The 13,642-nt window shown below is 47.5% G+C and overlaps 1 protein-coding gene across 10 annotated transcripts in view; it reads left to right on the top strand.

Annotated features, from left to right (window-relative positions):
* PTK2 (protein tyrosine kinase 2) overlaps nt 1–13,404 on the top strand; it is a 205,806-nt gene extending 192,402 nt beyond the window's left edge. For 9 of the 10 annotated variants that reach the window (XM_032222562.1, XM_032222560.1, XM_032222556.1 and 6 more), the window contains 4 exons: nt 4,395–4,403; nt 7,653–7,808; nt 9,256–9,336; nt 12,230–13,404. In XM_032222562.1, the coding sequence (XP_032078453.1) occupies nt 4,395–4,403; nt 7,653–7,808; nt 9,256–9,336; nt 12,230–12,442 (459 nt within the window). In that variant the 3' untranslated portion in view covers nt 12,443–13,404. The remainder of the gene's footprint in view (nt 1–4,394; nt 4,404–7,652; nt 7,809–9,255; nt 9,337–12,229) is intronic. The other variant, XM_032222554.1, reaches the window with a different exon arrangement.
* The last annotated feature ends 238 nt before the right edge of the window (nt 13,405–13,642 follow it).

The raw sequence follows: 13,642 nt of genomic DNA, 5'->3' as shown, positions 1-13,642 counted from the left end.
AGGGACAATCAGATACTTAAAAACATTTGGAGCCATAAAATGGGGGTGAGGTTGGCATCACCATTAGGAAAACCCAAGCCCCCTATGTGTGCTGCATTGTCTCATCCCATCACCCCAGGAACCTTTCCTGCTCATCCAGCGGTAGCAACCTTTTAGTCGTGTCTTCCCCAAGCTTACCTTGGAGGGTTGAAGGACGTCTTCTACAGGCTGCCCCAGTCCCAAGCTGAGAGGCCTGAAAGCCAGGGTTTCTTGCTTTTCCAGTTATAGTTTGGAAATGGTTGGGACTCAAACTCCCCCAAACTTCTTCCTCACCCAGGCCCAACTAGGAACTTGCTGCCAGTGCCCCGTGAGGTTTGCCTGGCTCTTGGCACTGGCCACAAACTTCCCCCCAAGTCTGATATCCTGCTTCTTACCTCTGCCTGGTTATGACTAAAATGACCACAGCAGTTTACATCTTCTAACTTACTCTATTTTTCGGAGTATAAGATGCTCCGAAGTAGAAGACGCACCTAGCTTTTGGGAAGGAAAACAAGAAAAAAAAAGGCTGCCTCTGCCTCCCAGCAATTTGCCTCCTTGCAGCAAACAGTCTGTTTCAGTTTTAGCACAGCCTGATTAGAACAAGCAGCTGATTGTCCGGCCTCCCAACAGCAGCTGTTTCAGGCTGCAGGGATTGCCATCCCGTTTTCTGCCTCCTCGCGCCCTGTTTTTGGCCTCTGCACGCCACATTTTCCGCCCGTTCTGGGCAGCGGGGATGACGCGCGCGGAGGCGGCAATGGCAATCCTTGCAGCCTGAAACAGCTGATCGTAGGGAGGCCCCAACAATCAGCTGCTTGGGCTAATCAGGCTGTGCCGAAACTGAAACGGGCTGCTTGCTGCAAGGAGGTAAATTGCTAGGAGGCAGAGGCCATAGGGTGGGGCGGGCGGGGCTACATTTGATGTATAAGACTCACCCAAATTTCCACCCTCTTAGGGGTGAAAAAGTGTGTCTTATACTCTGAAAAATACGGTAGCTACAATTAACCAGATTTTTTTTAATAGCCAGCCTTTGAAACTGTTCTGGAAATGATTCCTTAGAGCAGGGGTCCCCAACTTCTTTGACACCAGGGACTGTTTTTTGTGGAAGACCATTTTTCCATGGACCAGGGAAGGCGGAAGAGCATGAATTTCGGGAACTTCTTTCTATAGAGATAAACATAGTACAGCATTTAGGCTGGGGCCCTGCAGCAGGATGGCTTCCTAAGACTTCAAGGTCAAATGGAATTTTTTAAAAAAGTTTATTTTCTCAACGAAAAGAAGCTTCTGACTCCAGCACCCTAGCCTTTCCCAAGAGTTCTGTTCTCATTGAGGGCTGAAAATAGACATTCTCATTAAGTGAAATCTTATTTTAGAGTTTCCAGGGGTGGGAAGGAGGGGGGGCCTTTCAGGGATGGCCCAGTTTACTCCCATCTGTGGAATTCAGTGAAACCATTGATAAGAACATTGGTAAAGGAAAACAGGGCTGTGCCATTGTCTCTCTCTCTGAATCAGGGATGTCCAACCTTGGCAACTGTTAAGAACTGTGGACCTCAACTCCCAGAATTCCCTAGCTGGCATGGCTGGCTGGGGAATTCTGGGAGTTGAAGTCCACAAGTATGGACATCCTTAACTCTGAATGTTCTGAAGCTTTCTTGGTGCTCAGAAACTGCTGAGGGAAATGAACCCTGCTGGCTTCTCTGCGGAAAGACCGATACTACAAAGTTTGAGCTGAAATCTAAAGTTCCTCTAGGAGGGGCTTTAAAATAAGGGAGGAGAGAGGATAAAAGGCACTGCTGTAGAATACCAGCCCTCCAGGGGTAGGATTAAAAATTTTTAGCAACCAGTTCTCTGCTGGGTGGGCGTGGCCTACTCAGCCTCCTGCACCACGGCGGTGTGTTTTTGCCCTTCCCAGGCTCCAGAGGTGTTCCTTGAGCCTCTGGGGGGGCGAAAATGGCCTCTCCCAGGCTCCGGATGCAGGAAATGGGCCCATTTCTGGACTTCCGGGAGGCCCGTTTTTCACCCTCCCTGAGCCTCCATGTGGGCCCTGGACTTACTTGGCATCCAAAATGGGCTGCGTGGGCTGCTTGGGAGGGGTGGAATGAGGTGGGCGGGGCCAGCCAGTCCTTTCGACTACTCGTCTGGCGAACCAGATATAAAATTAGCATCCAATTCGCTTGAACTGGTCCGAACCGCCTGAATCCCACCCCTGAATCCTTCCCTAGGGCTCCAGACTATCTCTTCTGATTTGTGATCGTGATGCTTCAAAAATGACTCCTTTTAAGAGAAGCCGTGAAATCGTGTGGCTTTTTCCTTCTAGTTTTTTTTTTTTAATTCGGGATTTTTCCAAGTCCTCCTCCTTGGGAATGCCTAAAACCATCTGTTTTAACAGAAAAAAAATTCAAAATCTGCCAAGCTAAACGGAAACATTTTTTTTCCTTCTGGAATGTTTAGTTCATCGAAAACTGTGGCTGCTAAACCAAAGGCCAATCCCCCCCCCCCCCGCTTTGCATTCTTCCACAGCAAAGAGCTTCAAATCTTGTCAATGTTATACAGCTTTTTGAGTTGAATGAATGTGGAGCTGGGTGCACACGCAAACATGGAGAATGAAGCAGCTGCGGGCATCTTAACACCACAGTTTTAAGCCAATAGTCGGAAGGAATCTGGTCCTGCCTTTTCAGGCAGGTTTTACAGATCGTCCTCGACTTACGACCGTAATTGAGCCCAACATTTCTGTGGTTGTGAGACATTTGTTAAGTGAGTTTGGCCCCGTTTTTCTTGCCACAGTTGTTAAGTGAATCACCGCAGTGGATAAGTTAGTACCCGGTTGTTAAGTGAGTCTGGCTTCCCCATTGACTTGGCTTGTCAAAAGATTGCAAAAGGGGATCACATGACTCGGGACAGGGCAAAGGTCATCCATATGAGTTGGTTGTCAAGCCTCTGAGTTTTGATCATACGGTCATGGGGATGCTGGAAAAGCCGTAAGTGTGAAAAACGGTCATAAGTCGTCAGTTCCGTTGTAACTTTGGATGGTCACTAAATGAATGGTCGTAAGTCGAGGGCGACCTGTATTCAAAATCATCACCTCATTTGTCAGTTTCAAAAAAAACTCCTGATGTTTTGGCTGGTCAAAGGGTCTTCCCCCCTGTTGGCAACCCATGGCTCTGGAGCCACATGTGGCTCTTTCATCCCTCTGCTGCGGCTCCCAGTTGCCGTTCGGCTCCACAGTTGATTGGACTTTCGGTTAGGACAGGTAAAAGAAAAAGGGATACTGTGCTAGGAGGAGACTCTATGGTGGGGGAACTGGACTTCCAGTCAGCAGAGGAAAAAGGACGCCGAGCTAGGAGGAGACTCTATGTAGGGGAACCGGAATTGAACGGGAGGCTTCCGGTTAGGACCTTTGTGGTTCTTTGGGTGTTTAAGGTTGTCGACCCATGCCCTGCAACCTTTGCCAAGAGAACAACCATCCCACCACAACCCAAATAACACTGGGTTTGTGGTGCAATTGTGTTGAGAGCCGAGGTGGTGCAGTGGTTAGGGTGCAGTACTGCAGGCCACTTCAGCTGACTGTTATCTGCAGTTCAGCAGTTCTAATCTCACCAGCTCAAGGTTGACTCAGCCTTCCATCCTTCCGAGGTGGGTGAAATGAGGACCCAGACTGTGGGGGCGATATGCTGACTCTGTAAACCGCTTAGAGAGGGCTGAAAGCCCTATGAAGTGGTATATAAGTCTAACTGCTATTGCTATTTCAGAAACGGAGTTGTTTTTTAAAATAAAAAAAGTGCATTGAGCTGAGCAGATGAAGTCTGGTGCCAACACTGGGAAACCCGAGCATTTGGACGGTCAGCGGCCTCCAAACCATCCCTCACGCTCGAATTTAGACCAAAGAGCTAAAGAAACAGAAGCATAGTAATTAGATGACTAAATATTTCCTTCCATTGAGCAATCTCCCCCCTCCTCCCCCCCCCAAAATAAACAAAGCCATTTTCTGCACAGATTTTTGGGGTCCGGCAGATGCCCAGAACTTCCCTGTTTTCAAAGAAGGCTGCTTGTCCCTCTGCTTCTTTGCAGGATGTGCTTGCCATGACTCCTCTCTGCATGTGTCTGAGCTGTGTGGGCGGGTGGGTGCATGGCACAGAACCTCTTCTTTAAAATGGGGGCAGGGGGTGGGTGGGGGCTAAATGCACAGGGCCTGGCTGGATGCATTTGGGGTGGGGCCGGGGAGGGGTGGGGTTTAACAACAGACCTCTTTTGCTGTCGCTTGTATTTTTGTTTTTTCCTGTTTTGTTTTGCTGCAGTTCATTAACATTGTCTTTTGTCTTTTCCTCCCTTTTTCCTGGTAAATGTCTTTAATTCCTCCTCAATCTCTGCTCAACCACTAGCCATGGCGGGTAAGAAATCTTTCTCTCTCCTTCCCTCTCTGCGGTGGGGGCGAGGGACACAGTGCATGAATGCCAGCGGAGTTGGGGGGGGGGAGATTTGTGGCGTGGCACAAAAATCTTGGCAGGTGCCCTTCAGCCTTTTTGGCTGACACCATCCAGACCCGGAGCAGTCGGCAGCCGTCAGGGTCTCTGCGGGAGACTTGGGAGTTCAAGTGTTTCCCTTTAGAGGATTCCAAAGACTGACACGTCTCAAGCCCCAAAGGTGATTCTTCGGGAGGCAACTGGGCTTTCTTGTTTTTCCTCTAAAGACCTTTCGCTTCTCACCCAAGAAGCTTCTTCAGCTCTGATTGGACGGTGGGGAATGGAAGGATTGATGCTCCTTGCAGACAAAGCTGGTCATTTGCATCCTTTTAGAGGGTTGTTGAGGCCACTTGGAGGTTTCTCTGCGTCCTCAGGGTCACCTGAGTGATGCAAATGGTTCCTGCAGTCTGCAGTGTTTCCTCTGGAAATCCGTTCATACTCCCACACCTTAGCTAAAAGTCTACGGAGTGTCTCAGTCATCTTTCAAAGAAAATCCAGAAAGTCCAGTTGCCTCCTTAAAAAGCACTCTTGGGACAACCATGGGCTGATGACTGAGACTCTCTACAGACTTTGAGCTATGTAATTTGGGATGAGCACCCTTTGAAAGGTGTGGGAACGGATTTCCAGAAAAATTGCAGCCTTCAGGAACCATTTGCACCACTCAGGTGACCCTGAGGACGCAGAGAAACCTCCAAGTGGCCTCAACGACCCTCTAAAAAGATGCAAATGACCATTTTTGTCTGCAAGGAGTATCAAATCCTTCCATCCCCTACCATGCAGTCAGAGCTGAAGAAGCCTCTTGGGTGAGAAGTGAAACGTCTTCAAAGAAAAAAACAAGAAACTCCAGTCGCCCCCTGAAAAAAGCACCTTTGAGACAATCCTGACCTGGATGACTGAAAATCTCCATAGACAAATCTCTTGGTATATTCTACCGTTAACGTCCCTGCTCTCGCTGGCAGGGAATTACAAGTAGTCCTCGACTTGCGACTGTTCCAAAGTTATGACAAATGCTAAAAAGGCTACTTACACCCTGAATTAGAAGTTGTTATGTCTGCTTCCCTCCCCCTTTGCAATCATGTGACTGCAGGTGGCCCAATAGGTACCAAGTACTATTTGCACTACCCTGCAGTCACATGGCCATGATTTACGAGACCTCCAGAACGCCATGGTGTGACACCTGTCTATCTTGCCTTGTCCTGTGTATTAAAGTGAGGGCCATCCTTCAGGATTCACTTTAAATCTGGCCAGTCTTTCTCCAAATGGGATGAACCCCATTTCCATCCCATCATTGGTCTGGCACAGGCTGTTACTCTGAAGGTGAGACAAGGAATGGAGTGCCTGGATTTGGGGTGGGAACATTCTGTCTGCGCACAATGAAAGCTGCCACCAAAGTGTGGCTGTCCACACTTGCTCCAGCTTCTCTTCTCAAGGTGACACTGATTCATAAAACCCCAGGCCTGGGAGGGGTCCACCCTTGGTCCCTTTAAGACTTGTGGACTTCAACTCCCAGAATTCCCCGGCCAACTATGCTGGTGATCTAAGGCAGGACAAGGGTTGCAGTCTGTTATTGGGGGCGGCCAAATCTTTTACTCTGAAGGAGGAAGCACAGAGCGTGTGAGAAAGATGTCTGTGTTTTGACTTAGGCTTTCCCAAACCGTGAAGCAGACTCCTAGTCCTGACAAAAAAAAACCCCTTTTTATTAAGTTACTGTGAATTCCGCTCATTCACATCCAGCAAAGTCTTTCAAGGGAGGATTTACCAGTCACAGACCTTCTCTGGCTTGGAGAGCTGCCAGGCCGATCTCTGCAGAACTTGGCAAGGAGCCTCGGAGAGTCACGAACCAATTAAGAGAAGTAATGGTCTCCTGCAAACTCCACTCCCCTTTTGCTCCTCTTTTATTTCCTCTGGGAGGGGCCATTCATCATCTGGCCTTACTCCCAAGTCGACCCCTGTTCTTGAGCTGCTCCCTTTGTCTGGCAACTCTGTGCAGGCGCACACCGGGAACAGGCTCCAGCTGTTCCTCTCCCTCACTGAAGTCTGACTCTGAAGGCAGCCGATAACTGTCATACAGGTCTGCCCCCCTCTCTGCCTCCAACACAGAGCCCTCATCAGAGCCTTCCCCAGACTCCAGGACTGGCCCAGGTTCCTCCCCAACCTCCTCACTGTCCGACTCTGCTGCCAGCTCTGCTGGCCACTGGCAGGCCACCAGTCTGTCCTTTAGGCATGTGTATGAATGAACGCATGCACACACACACATACACACAATTTATTCATAGTACCATCACTTCCTCTCGTCTCTCATAACCATGTCCAACTTTTGGGTAGCTCTGGCTTTGTATGAAGGAGAAAACAAATTTCATACTATTTAAGTAGTAGTAGTTTTGCGATAGTGGCAAATATCTGTATTTCGGGGTTAACGAGGGTGGAGATTTGTTCTCCGAGCTTGTGGGTAGGTTTCCCAATGTTTTGTTAGTCAGGCTAGGTGACATCTTCAGTGGGGTTTAGGGGATGTCCATGTTCTTTGGTTTATAAGGGTTTATAAGGGGATGACTTCCCCATCACAAGACCTATCAATCACACAAAGTCCTTATAAACAGAAGAACACAGGCATAGACATCCCCCTAAGCTCCACTGAAGACGTTACCTAGCCTGGTAATGAAATGTTCAGAAACCAACTCGCAAGCTTGGAGAACGACCCCCCCCCCCGCCCCCATTATCACGTTTTACCCAGATTCCAAATTTGACATCTAAAAGTGCTGGTGGAAATCTAGTGGAACAAAATTTAACCGCCATGAAATAGTTCTAAAAGGAGTGGATTTATTGCTCTTTCCCAAGAAGTTCCAAAACAGGCAAAGTTGGAGCAATTCGAACTCCATCCCCTTAGGTGCCCATCGCAACGACAGATCCAAAAATACGAAAGTCCAATCAAATCTTATTTCCAGTGGTTTGGAAACCATAAATAACCGAGGCTAAATCATCATCCTGCCCATGTTGAAGTCCCAGCGTGTGATAAAACCACTGAACGCGGGCTCTCTTTTTGTCCTGGCTCCCCATTTGGAGCCTCGGTGATGATGGTGGACCTGGGGCTTCATGGATGGTGAACTCTAGAAGGAAAAAGATCTTCAGAAGTAGTCTGGCGCCATCTGGTGGGGAATCTATGCTCTTCTTTTCTTCCAGATTCAGCCTCAGGAGATCAGCCCTCCTCCAACTGCCAACTTGGACCGCTCAAACGATAAAGTGTATGAGAACGTCACCGGCCTGGTAAAGGCGGTTATAGAAATGTCTAGCAAAATCCAGCCAGCGCCACCTGAGGAGTATGTCCCCATGGTGAAGGTAAGATGCACACCGCCAAGATTAGGGGACTGGAGGCTAAAACATACGAAGAACAGTTGCTGGAATTGGGTATGTCTAGTCTAATGAAAAGGAGGATTAAGGGTGACATGATAGCAGAGTTCCAATATCTCAGGATATTGGAACACAAAGAAGAGGGAGTCAAACTATTTTCCAAGGCACCTGAGGGCAGAACAAGAAGCAATGGGGGGAAACTAATCAAGGAGAGAAGCAACTTAGAATTGAGGAGAAATTTCCTGACAGTTAGAACAATTGATCAGTGGAACAACTTGCCTCCAGAAGTTGTGAATGCCCCAACACTGGAAGTCTTTAAGAAGATGTTGGACAGCCATTTGTCTGAAACGGTATAGGGTTTCCTGCCTAGGCAGGGGGTTGGACTAGAAGACCTCCAAGGTCCCTTCCAACTCTGTTATTCTATTCTAACATACTAATAGGTTTGAAGAAGCATTTCAGATGCGCATCCTGCTGTGAGCCTTTCAATAACCCACCCTTGATTTAAGATTGGTTGCTATTCATAGCAATGGTATATTAAGATAGGTTGGGTCACATTGTGGATGGAGAAGGGAGCAGGCAGCATCCCTCATTGCTGGCTGAGGCGCCTTCCCCAAATATAGGGAGCCCTAGTTTCTCCCACCAGGACTTGAAAAGTCCAGCCATTTCCTGCTGGGGGCTTCAACTCTCTTTTCACCAATGTCTTCAGAATTATACTTATATTTATTTGCAACGAAACAAGCTGCTCGATTCCATCTACCCAAATAGAGTTATCCCACTACTAAAGCCGAGTCGGACTTCTTCTAGGAGTGGGTGGGGAAAACCTGGAAGCTTTCAGATTCGGGTTAATGTCAGGGTTCCAAATAGCATCCTCAATTAAATAAGAATCCGAGGCTAAAGTTTCCTCAAAGTTCCAATTTATTAAAGAAGCCATGTTGGCACGTCTGGGAAAACCTGAAACTGAGCGCTTCCAGGTTTCCCCCACCCAGCGCTGAATAAAAAGGATTTGTTTAGTTGCTTCAGATGAACTGAGAGGATGACACATGTTTTCAGCTTTAAAAGAAATAGATCTGGGGTTTTGATGATGTTTATGATACAGTGATGTTATTTCCGTGTAGGACTTAAGCAAGTTTCTCTTTGCTCTAATCTCCAGGAACATGGGGGTGTTCAAGGTTTAGAGCTTTGTATGCTGATACTTTTACCTGGAAAAAGATGTATATATCCTCCCAGTGGCCCCAGGTGAAAATGGTGGGATTGTAGTCCATAATATCTCAGGGTCGCTGTGTTGGGGGAATCTGCCGTAGGTTAGAGGTTGCGGAGCGTTTGAAATATACCGATTTATATTTGCTTTATGCCCTTTGCCTATTTGTGTCTTGTGTTTTTTGTCAGAACACTGCTGCTCAATCTCATTTAATTCTGTTTCCTTGTCTTGCGGTAGGAAGTGGGTTTGGCCTTGCGAACTTTATTGGCAACAGTTGATGAAACCATTCTGGTCCTCCCAGCAAGCACTCACAGAGAGGTAGAAGCACTTTTTCCTTTTTTTTTTTTTTTTTCACCTTGCTTCTTGGATTGTGGCCTGCCATGATTTTATCTGAATGCCAGAAGCCTGACTTTGGCTTTATTTTCTACTAACTAACATGTCAGGCAGTTCTCTAGATTTTAGGTTGGAATAAAGGCGTAAAGAACTTATGACAAAAGAAAATGGTGCCAGGTTTGTGGTTGTGTAAATCGGTAAAAACAAGTGGCTTCATTTGATGGCAGTTCAAATATTCTGCAGCTACAAAGATAAGAGGATTTGCAAGTGGACCCTGAAGGAGAGAGGGTGACTGATGCGAGAGAAAGCCCAATTTATTCACTGTATGTGTGCAAAAAAATTATACACTCACACACAACACAACCGTCTACTCTGCTCACTTCAAAGGCAAACAGTAAATCATTAAATCATATCAACTAAGTTGAATCTGCCACTTGAATTCTTATCAAAAGCCAAAGGATTTTTTTTAAAAAAAAAGCAAATTCCAGAGACATTCAACAGGAAAAAGAAAAAAATCAGTACTGGTGTTAATTAATATTTTAAAGAGCTAGCAGAGTGTTTCTCAATCTCAGCAATTTTAAGATGCAGGTACTGCCGGGGGAATTCTGGGAGTTGAAGTCCACGCATTCTAAAGTTGCTGAGTTTGACAACGATTGCAGAGGCGCTACATACAAGATTTAGGTTCATGACGCTGCTTGGTGGCAGGCCAAGGGAGGAGATAGTCAATTGGGTCTTACCTGAACTGCATGTCTCGGAAGGTGATGTGGGAGAGTCACAGTTGGATATTAACACAGCCCATTTTTCGTGGAAACTGAGGTAAATCTTGAAGCCACACCTCTGCTCCTCCTCCTGACTCCCCCAGATTAACCTACGGTCCGGTGGAAGAGATGCCTGGGAAGGAAGGGAACAGGAACACACACACACACACACACACACACACACCTCCCTTCCCGCTCCCTGACTAACTACTCCGGCCCCTAGCGCAGAGCGCACCTAACGGGTGGGAAGTGACTACTCCCACGCCACCTTTGAGACATGCAGTTCAGGTAAGACCAACTGACAGTCTCCAAAGTGGGGCATGGGAGGAGTCACAGCTGGGACATACCAAAGCTAGATGTCCATGGGAGGGATCATTGGGCCTGAGTCCCCTGAGAGTCCAGGACTCCCTGCAGAACCCTCCTCCCAAAGGCAGCCTCCGCGGAGGCATAGGCATCCAGCCGGTAGTGTCTGATGAAGGGTGAGGGCGACGACCAGGCAGCTGCTCTGCAGATCTCCTCGATGGGTGCCTGGGTGGCCCAGGCTGCGGGGGTGGCCACGCTCCTGGTGGAGTGCGCGGTGATGCCCTCCGGTACCTGGAGCCCTCATGCCTCATAGCCGCTTGGAGGCTCTCTGCTAGCGCAGCAAGCACCGCCTGAGCAAAGCTAGCAATTAGAGAGACGTGAGTGAGGAGAGGTGGTCAGAAGTCAAAAAAACAGCTGAAAGGTAAGAAGTCTTTGAATCGAAGGGAGAGTCAGGAAAGTAGTCCTTCTGGGCCGAAGACTGAGGTTAATCTGGGGGAGTCAGGAGGAGGAGCAGAGGTGTGGCCTCAAGATTTACCTCAGTCTCTGGGCAAGTGGGCTGTGTTAATACCCAGCTGTGACTCCTCCCACGCCCCACTTCGGAGACACACAAAGTCCCTTTTGCTCCTCCCATGCAAGATAAAGGGTGTTTTAAAGCCGACTCTTCCTTTTGGGACTTAACCCCATTATTCCATGTTTTGCTCTCTGGAATGAGAGGGTTGACTTTCTACGTGAGGTGCTTTCTGGGTTTTGAAGAATGCTATCACATCTCACCCTGGTTGACTTTTCTGAAGGCTAAAACGTCTCCTTCAATCGTCCCAAAGGAGGCGAATAGGAGTTTCTTGTTTTTTCTTTGAGGAAGTTTCCCTTCTCATCCAAGAAGCTTCTTCAGCTCTGACTGGATGGTGGGGAATGGGAGGATTGATGCTCCTTGCAGACAAAGCTGGTCATTTGCATCCTTTGAGAGAGTCGTTGAGGGCAATGGAGGTTTACGCCTGTCCTCAGGGTGTGGAGCCACCTTGGAGCTGCTGAAGACTGGAGATTGATGATGTCGTATCCCTCCCCCTCTGTTGAGAGGGCTGTTCAATTTTGACCTAGGGGTCCTCAGACTACGGCCCCTGGGCCGGATACGTGCAATGAACACTTGTGTTGCTGCAGAGAGTCTCCCCCTTTGGGGTCCTTTTATGTGGGTCAGAGGGGGGGCAGAACTTCCAACTTGAGGTCTGCTTCAGTCTCCTGGTGGGGGGCTTTGGGCGAAGGCTGGAGGGGAGGGCCGCTGGTGGCGAAGAGCCAAAGGGCCTTGTTTCAGTGGGGGCTGCATCATGGCCTGGAACTGGCTGACTATCTCAGCCCGCTAAGCCTCCAGGCGCCAGTACCTGGCCTTGTACTCCCGCAGGTCTTCCCTCTGCTTGGAAAGCCTATGCTCCTAGTCCTCAGTGAGGTGCTTCTGCTGAGCCTCCTCCTCGGTCAGATCCAATTTGAACTGAGCTGTTTTGCCAACTCTTTCTCCTGGTGGCTGCTTAGCTCCAGCAACGGCTTTCTGTTGGGGCCCTAAGGAGCCCGGGCGGGCAGGGGAGGAGTGGCTGGGAGGGGAGGGGCGAGTAGAGGCTGGCAAGGCATCCCTCAACATGACATCGAGTTGGCCATGCCCACCCTCACATGCCCACCTAGCCACACCCGTCCAGCTGGTCATTAGGCTTATATTAGTGATCCACAGGATTTAAAATTTAGTGGTCCCTGGGGTTTGAATGGTTGGCGACCCCTGCTTTCGATGTCTTTTGATCCCGATTTTTACTCTGCACTCTCCTTCCCTCTTTCAGATCGAGATGGCTCAGAAACTCTTGAATTCTGACCTGGCGGAGTTGATTAACAAGATGAAGCTGGCTCAGCAGTACGTGATGACTAGTTTGCAGCAAGAATACAAGAAGCAGATGCTGACCGCAGCTCACGCCCTCGCAGTAGATGCCAAAAACTTATTGGATGTTATCGACCAAGCCAGGCTAAAATCTCTCGGCCAGTCTAGGCCTCACTAGAAGCCGAGATCAAGGGATTTTGCATTTGCAGAAGTTTTGAGAAAGGATCCTTGCCGAATAAGCAAAGGGGCAGCAACTCCTTCGGCAGGAATGAGAGTGGACGGCTCAGCTCAGGAGTAACAACTCGTCGGTTCTCTCAAGTATTTTTTTTTTTTTTTACATCAACGCCAAGAAAAAATCCAAAAACTGAAACAAGGCAACAAAATCTTAGCAACCCTTTCAGGTTTTTTTGTTTTTCCTTCACGTCATTCAGAATGTGAAATTTTTTTGAGACGAATTGCTTTTTCTTTCTTCCAAACAACAAAGAAAAACTGACAAAAGGAACTCTTTTTTTTTTTTTTAAACTGCAAATCCGAAATCGTGTGAAGAATTCTGGGACACCCAAGGGCTGAGAATTCTTTCCAATGTTATGAACTGCTGTCGACTGGAACCCTTTTTTTATTGGAACACTTAATGATGCCACACACACACACCCACACACAAATGCTAATCACAATTTACAGAGATTAAAAAAAAAGCTATATTTTCAAAGTATGTCATTTCAAGGCAAATTTTAAAAAAAAATCATGTTTTCCTACTTCCATGTGGATGTATGCGAACCATTATTGGGACAGAACGTAGCTGTAGAGAACACAAGAACTCTTTGTCTTTTATCACCAGAATAACATGCCCCGCCCCTTTTTTTGTAGGTGTTTTTCCTTCCAAGTAAGAAATGGAGCTGCATTTAGAAGTTCTGTAACCATACATGTCCCCCCTCCCACCCACCCCCATTTTTATATAATTTATAAAGAAAGATTAAAGCCATGATAAATATTTTAAAACTGCTTGAATTCAACTCATCAAGTGCCTGACTGTGGAACTGTTTTAAGAATGCATGTATATCCTTTTGCGGGAGAGAATGAGGCATTGTTGAAGTCTGCAAAATTGCAAATCTTCAATAAAAGGAGAAAGGAGGTGCCAAACAGCCCGGCTTCTCTTAAAGAGAGTAAAAAATGTCTACGTAAATATAATTTCTACTTTTTAAGTTTGTATAGAACGAACAATAGAAACACAAGTCCCTTCAAGGGTAAAAGGGAGGTTCAGTACTTTTGAGTGATCCTAATGAATTAATGTCTCCTTGCTGTATTACCTAGAATGACTGGAAACTTTTCTATAAGAAAATTCTAGACCAGTGTTTCTCAACCTTGACGACTTTAAGTC

The sequence above is a fragment of the Thamnophis elegans genome, chromosome 8 (assembly GCF_009769535.1).
Source record: "Thamnophis elegans isolate rThaEle1 chromosome 8, rThaEle1.pri, whole genome shotgun sequence".
Classification (NCBI taxonomy): Eukaryota; Metazoa; Chordata; class Lepidosauria; order Squamata; family Colubridae; genus Thamnophis; species Thamnophis elegans.
This window is presented reverse-complemented; position numbering and strand designations above follow the sequence as displayed.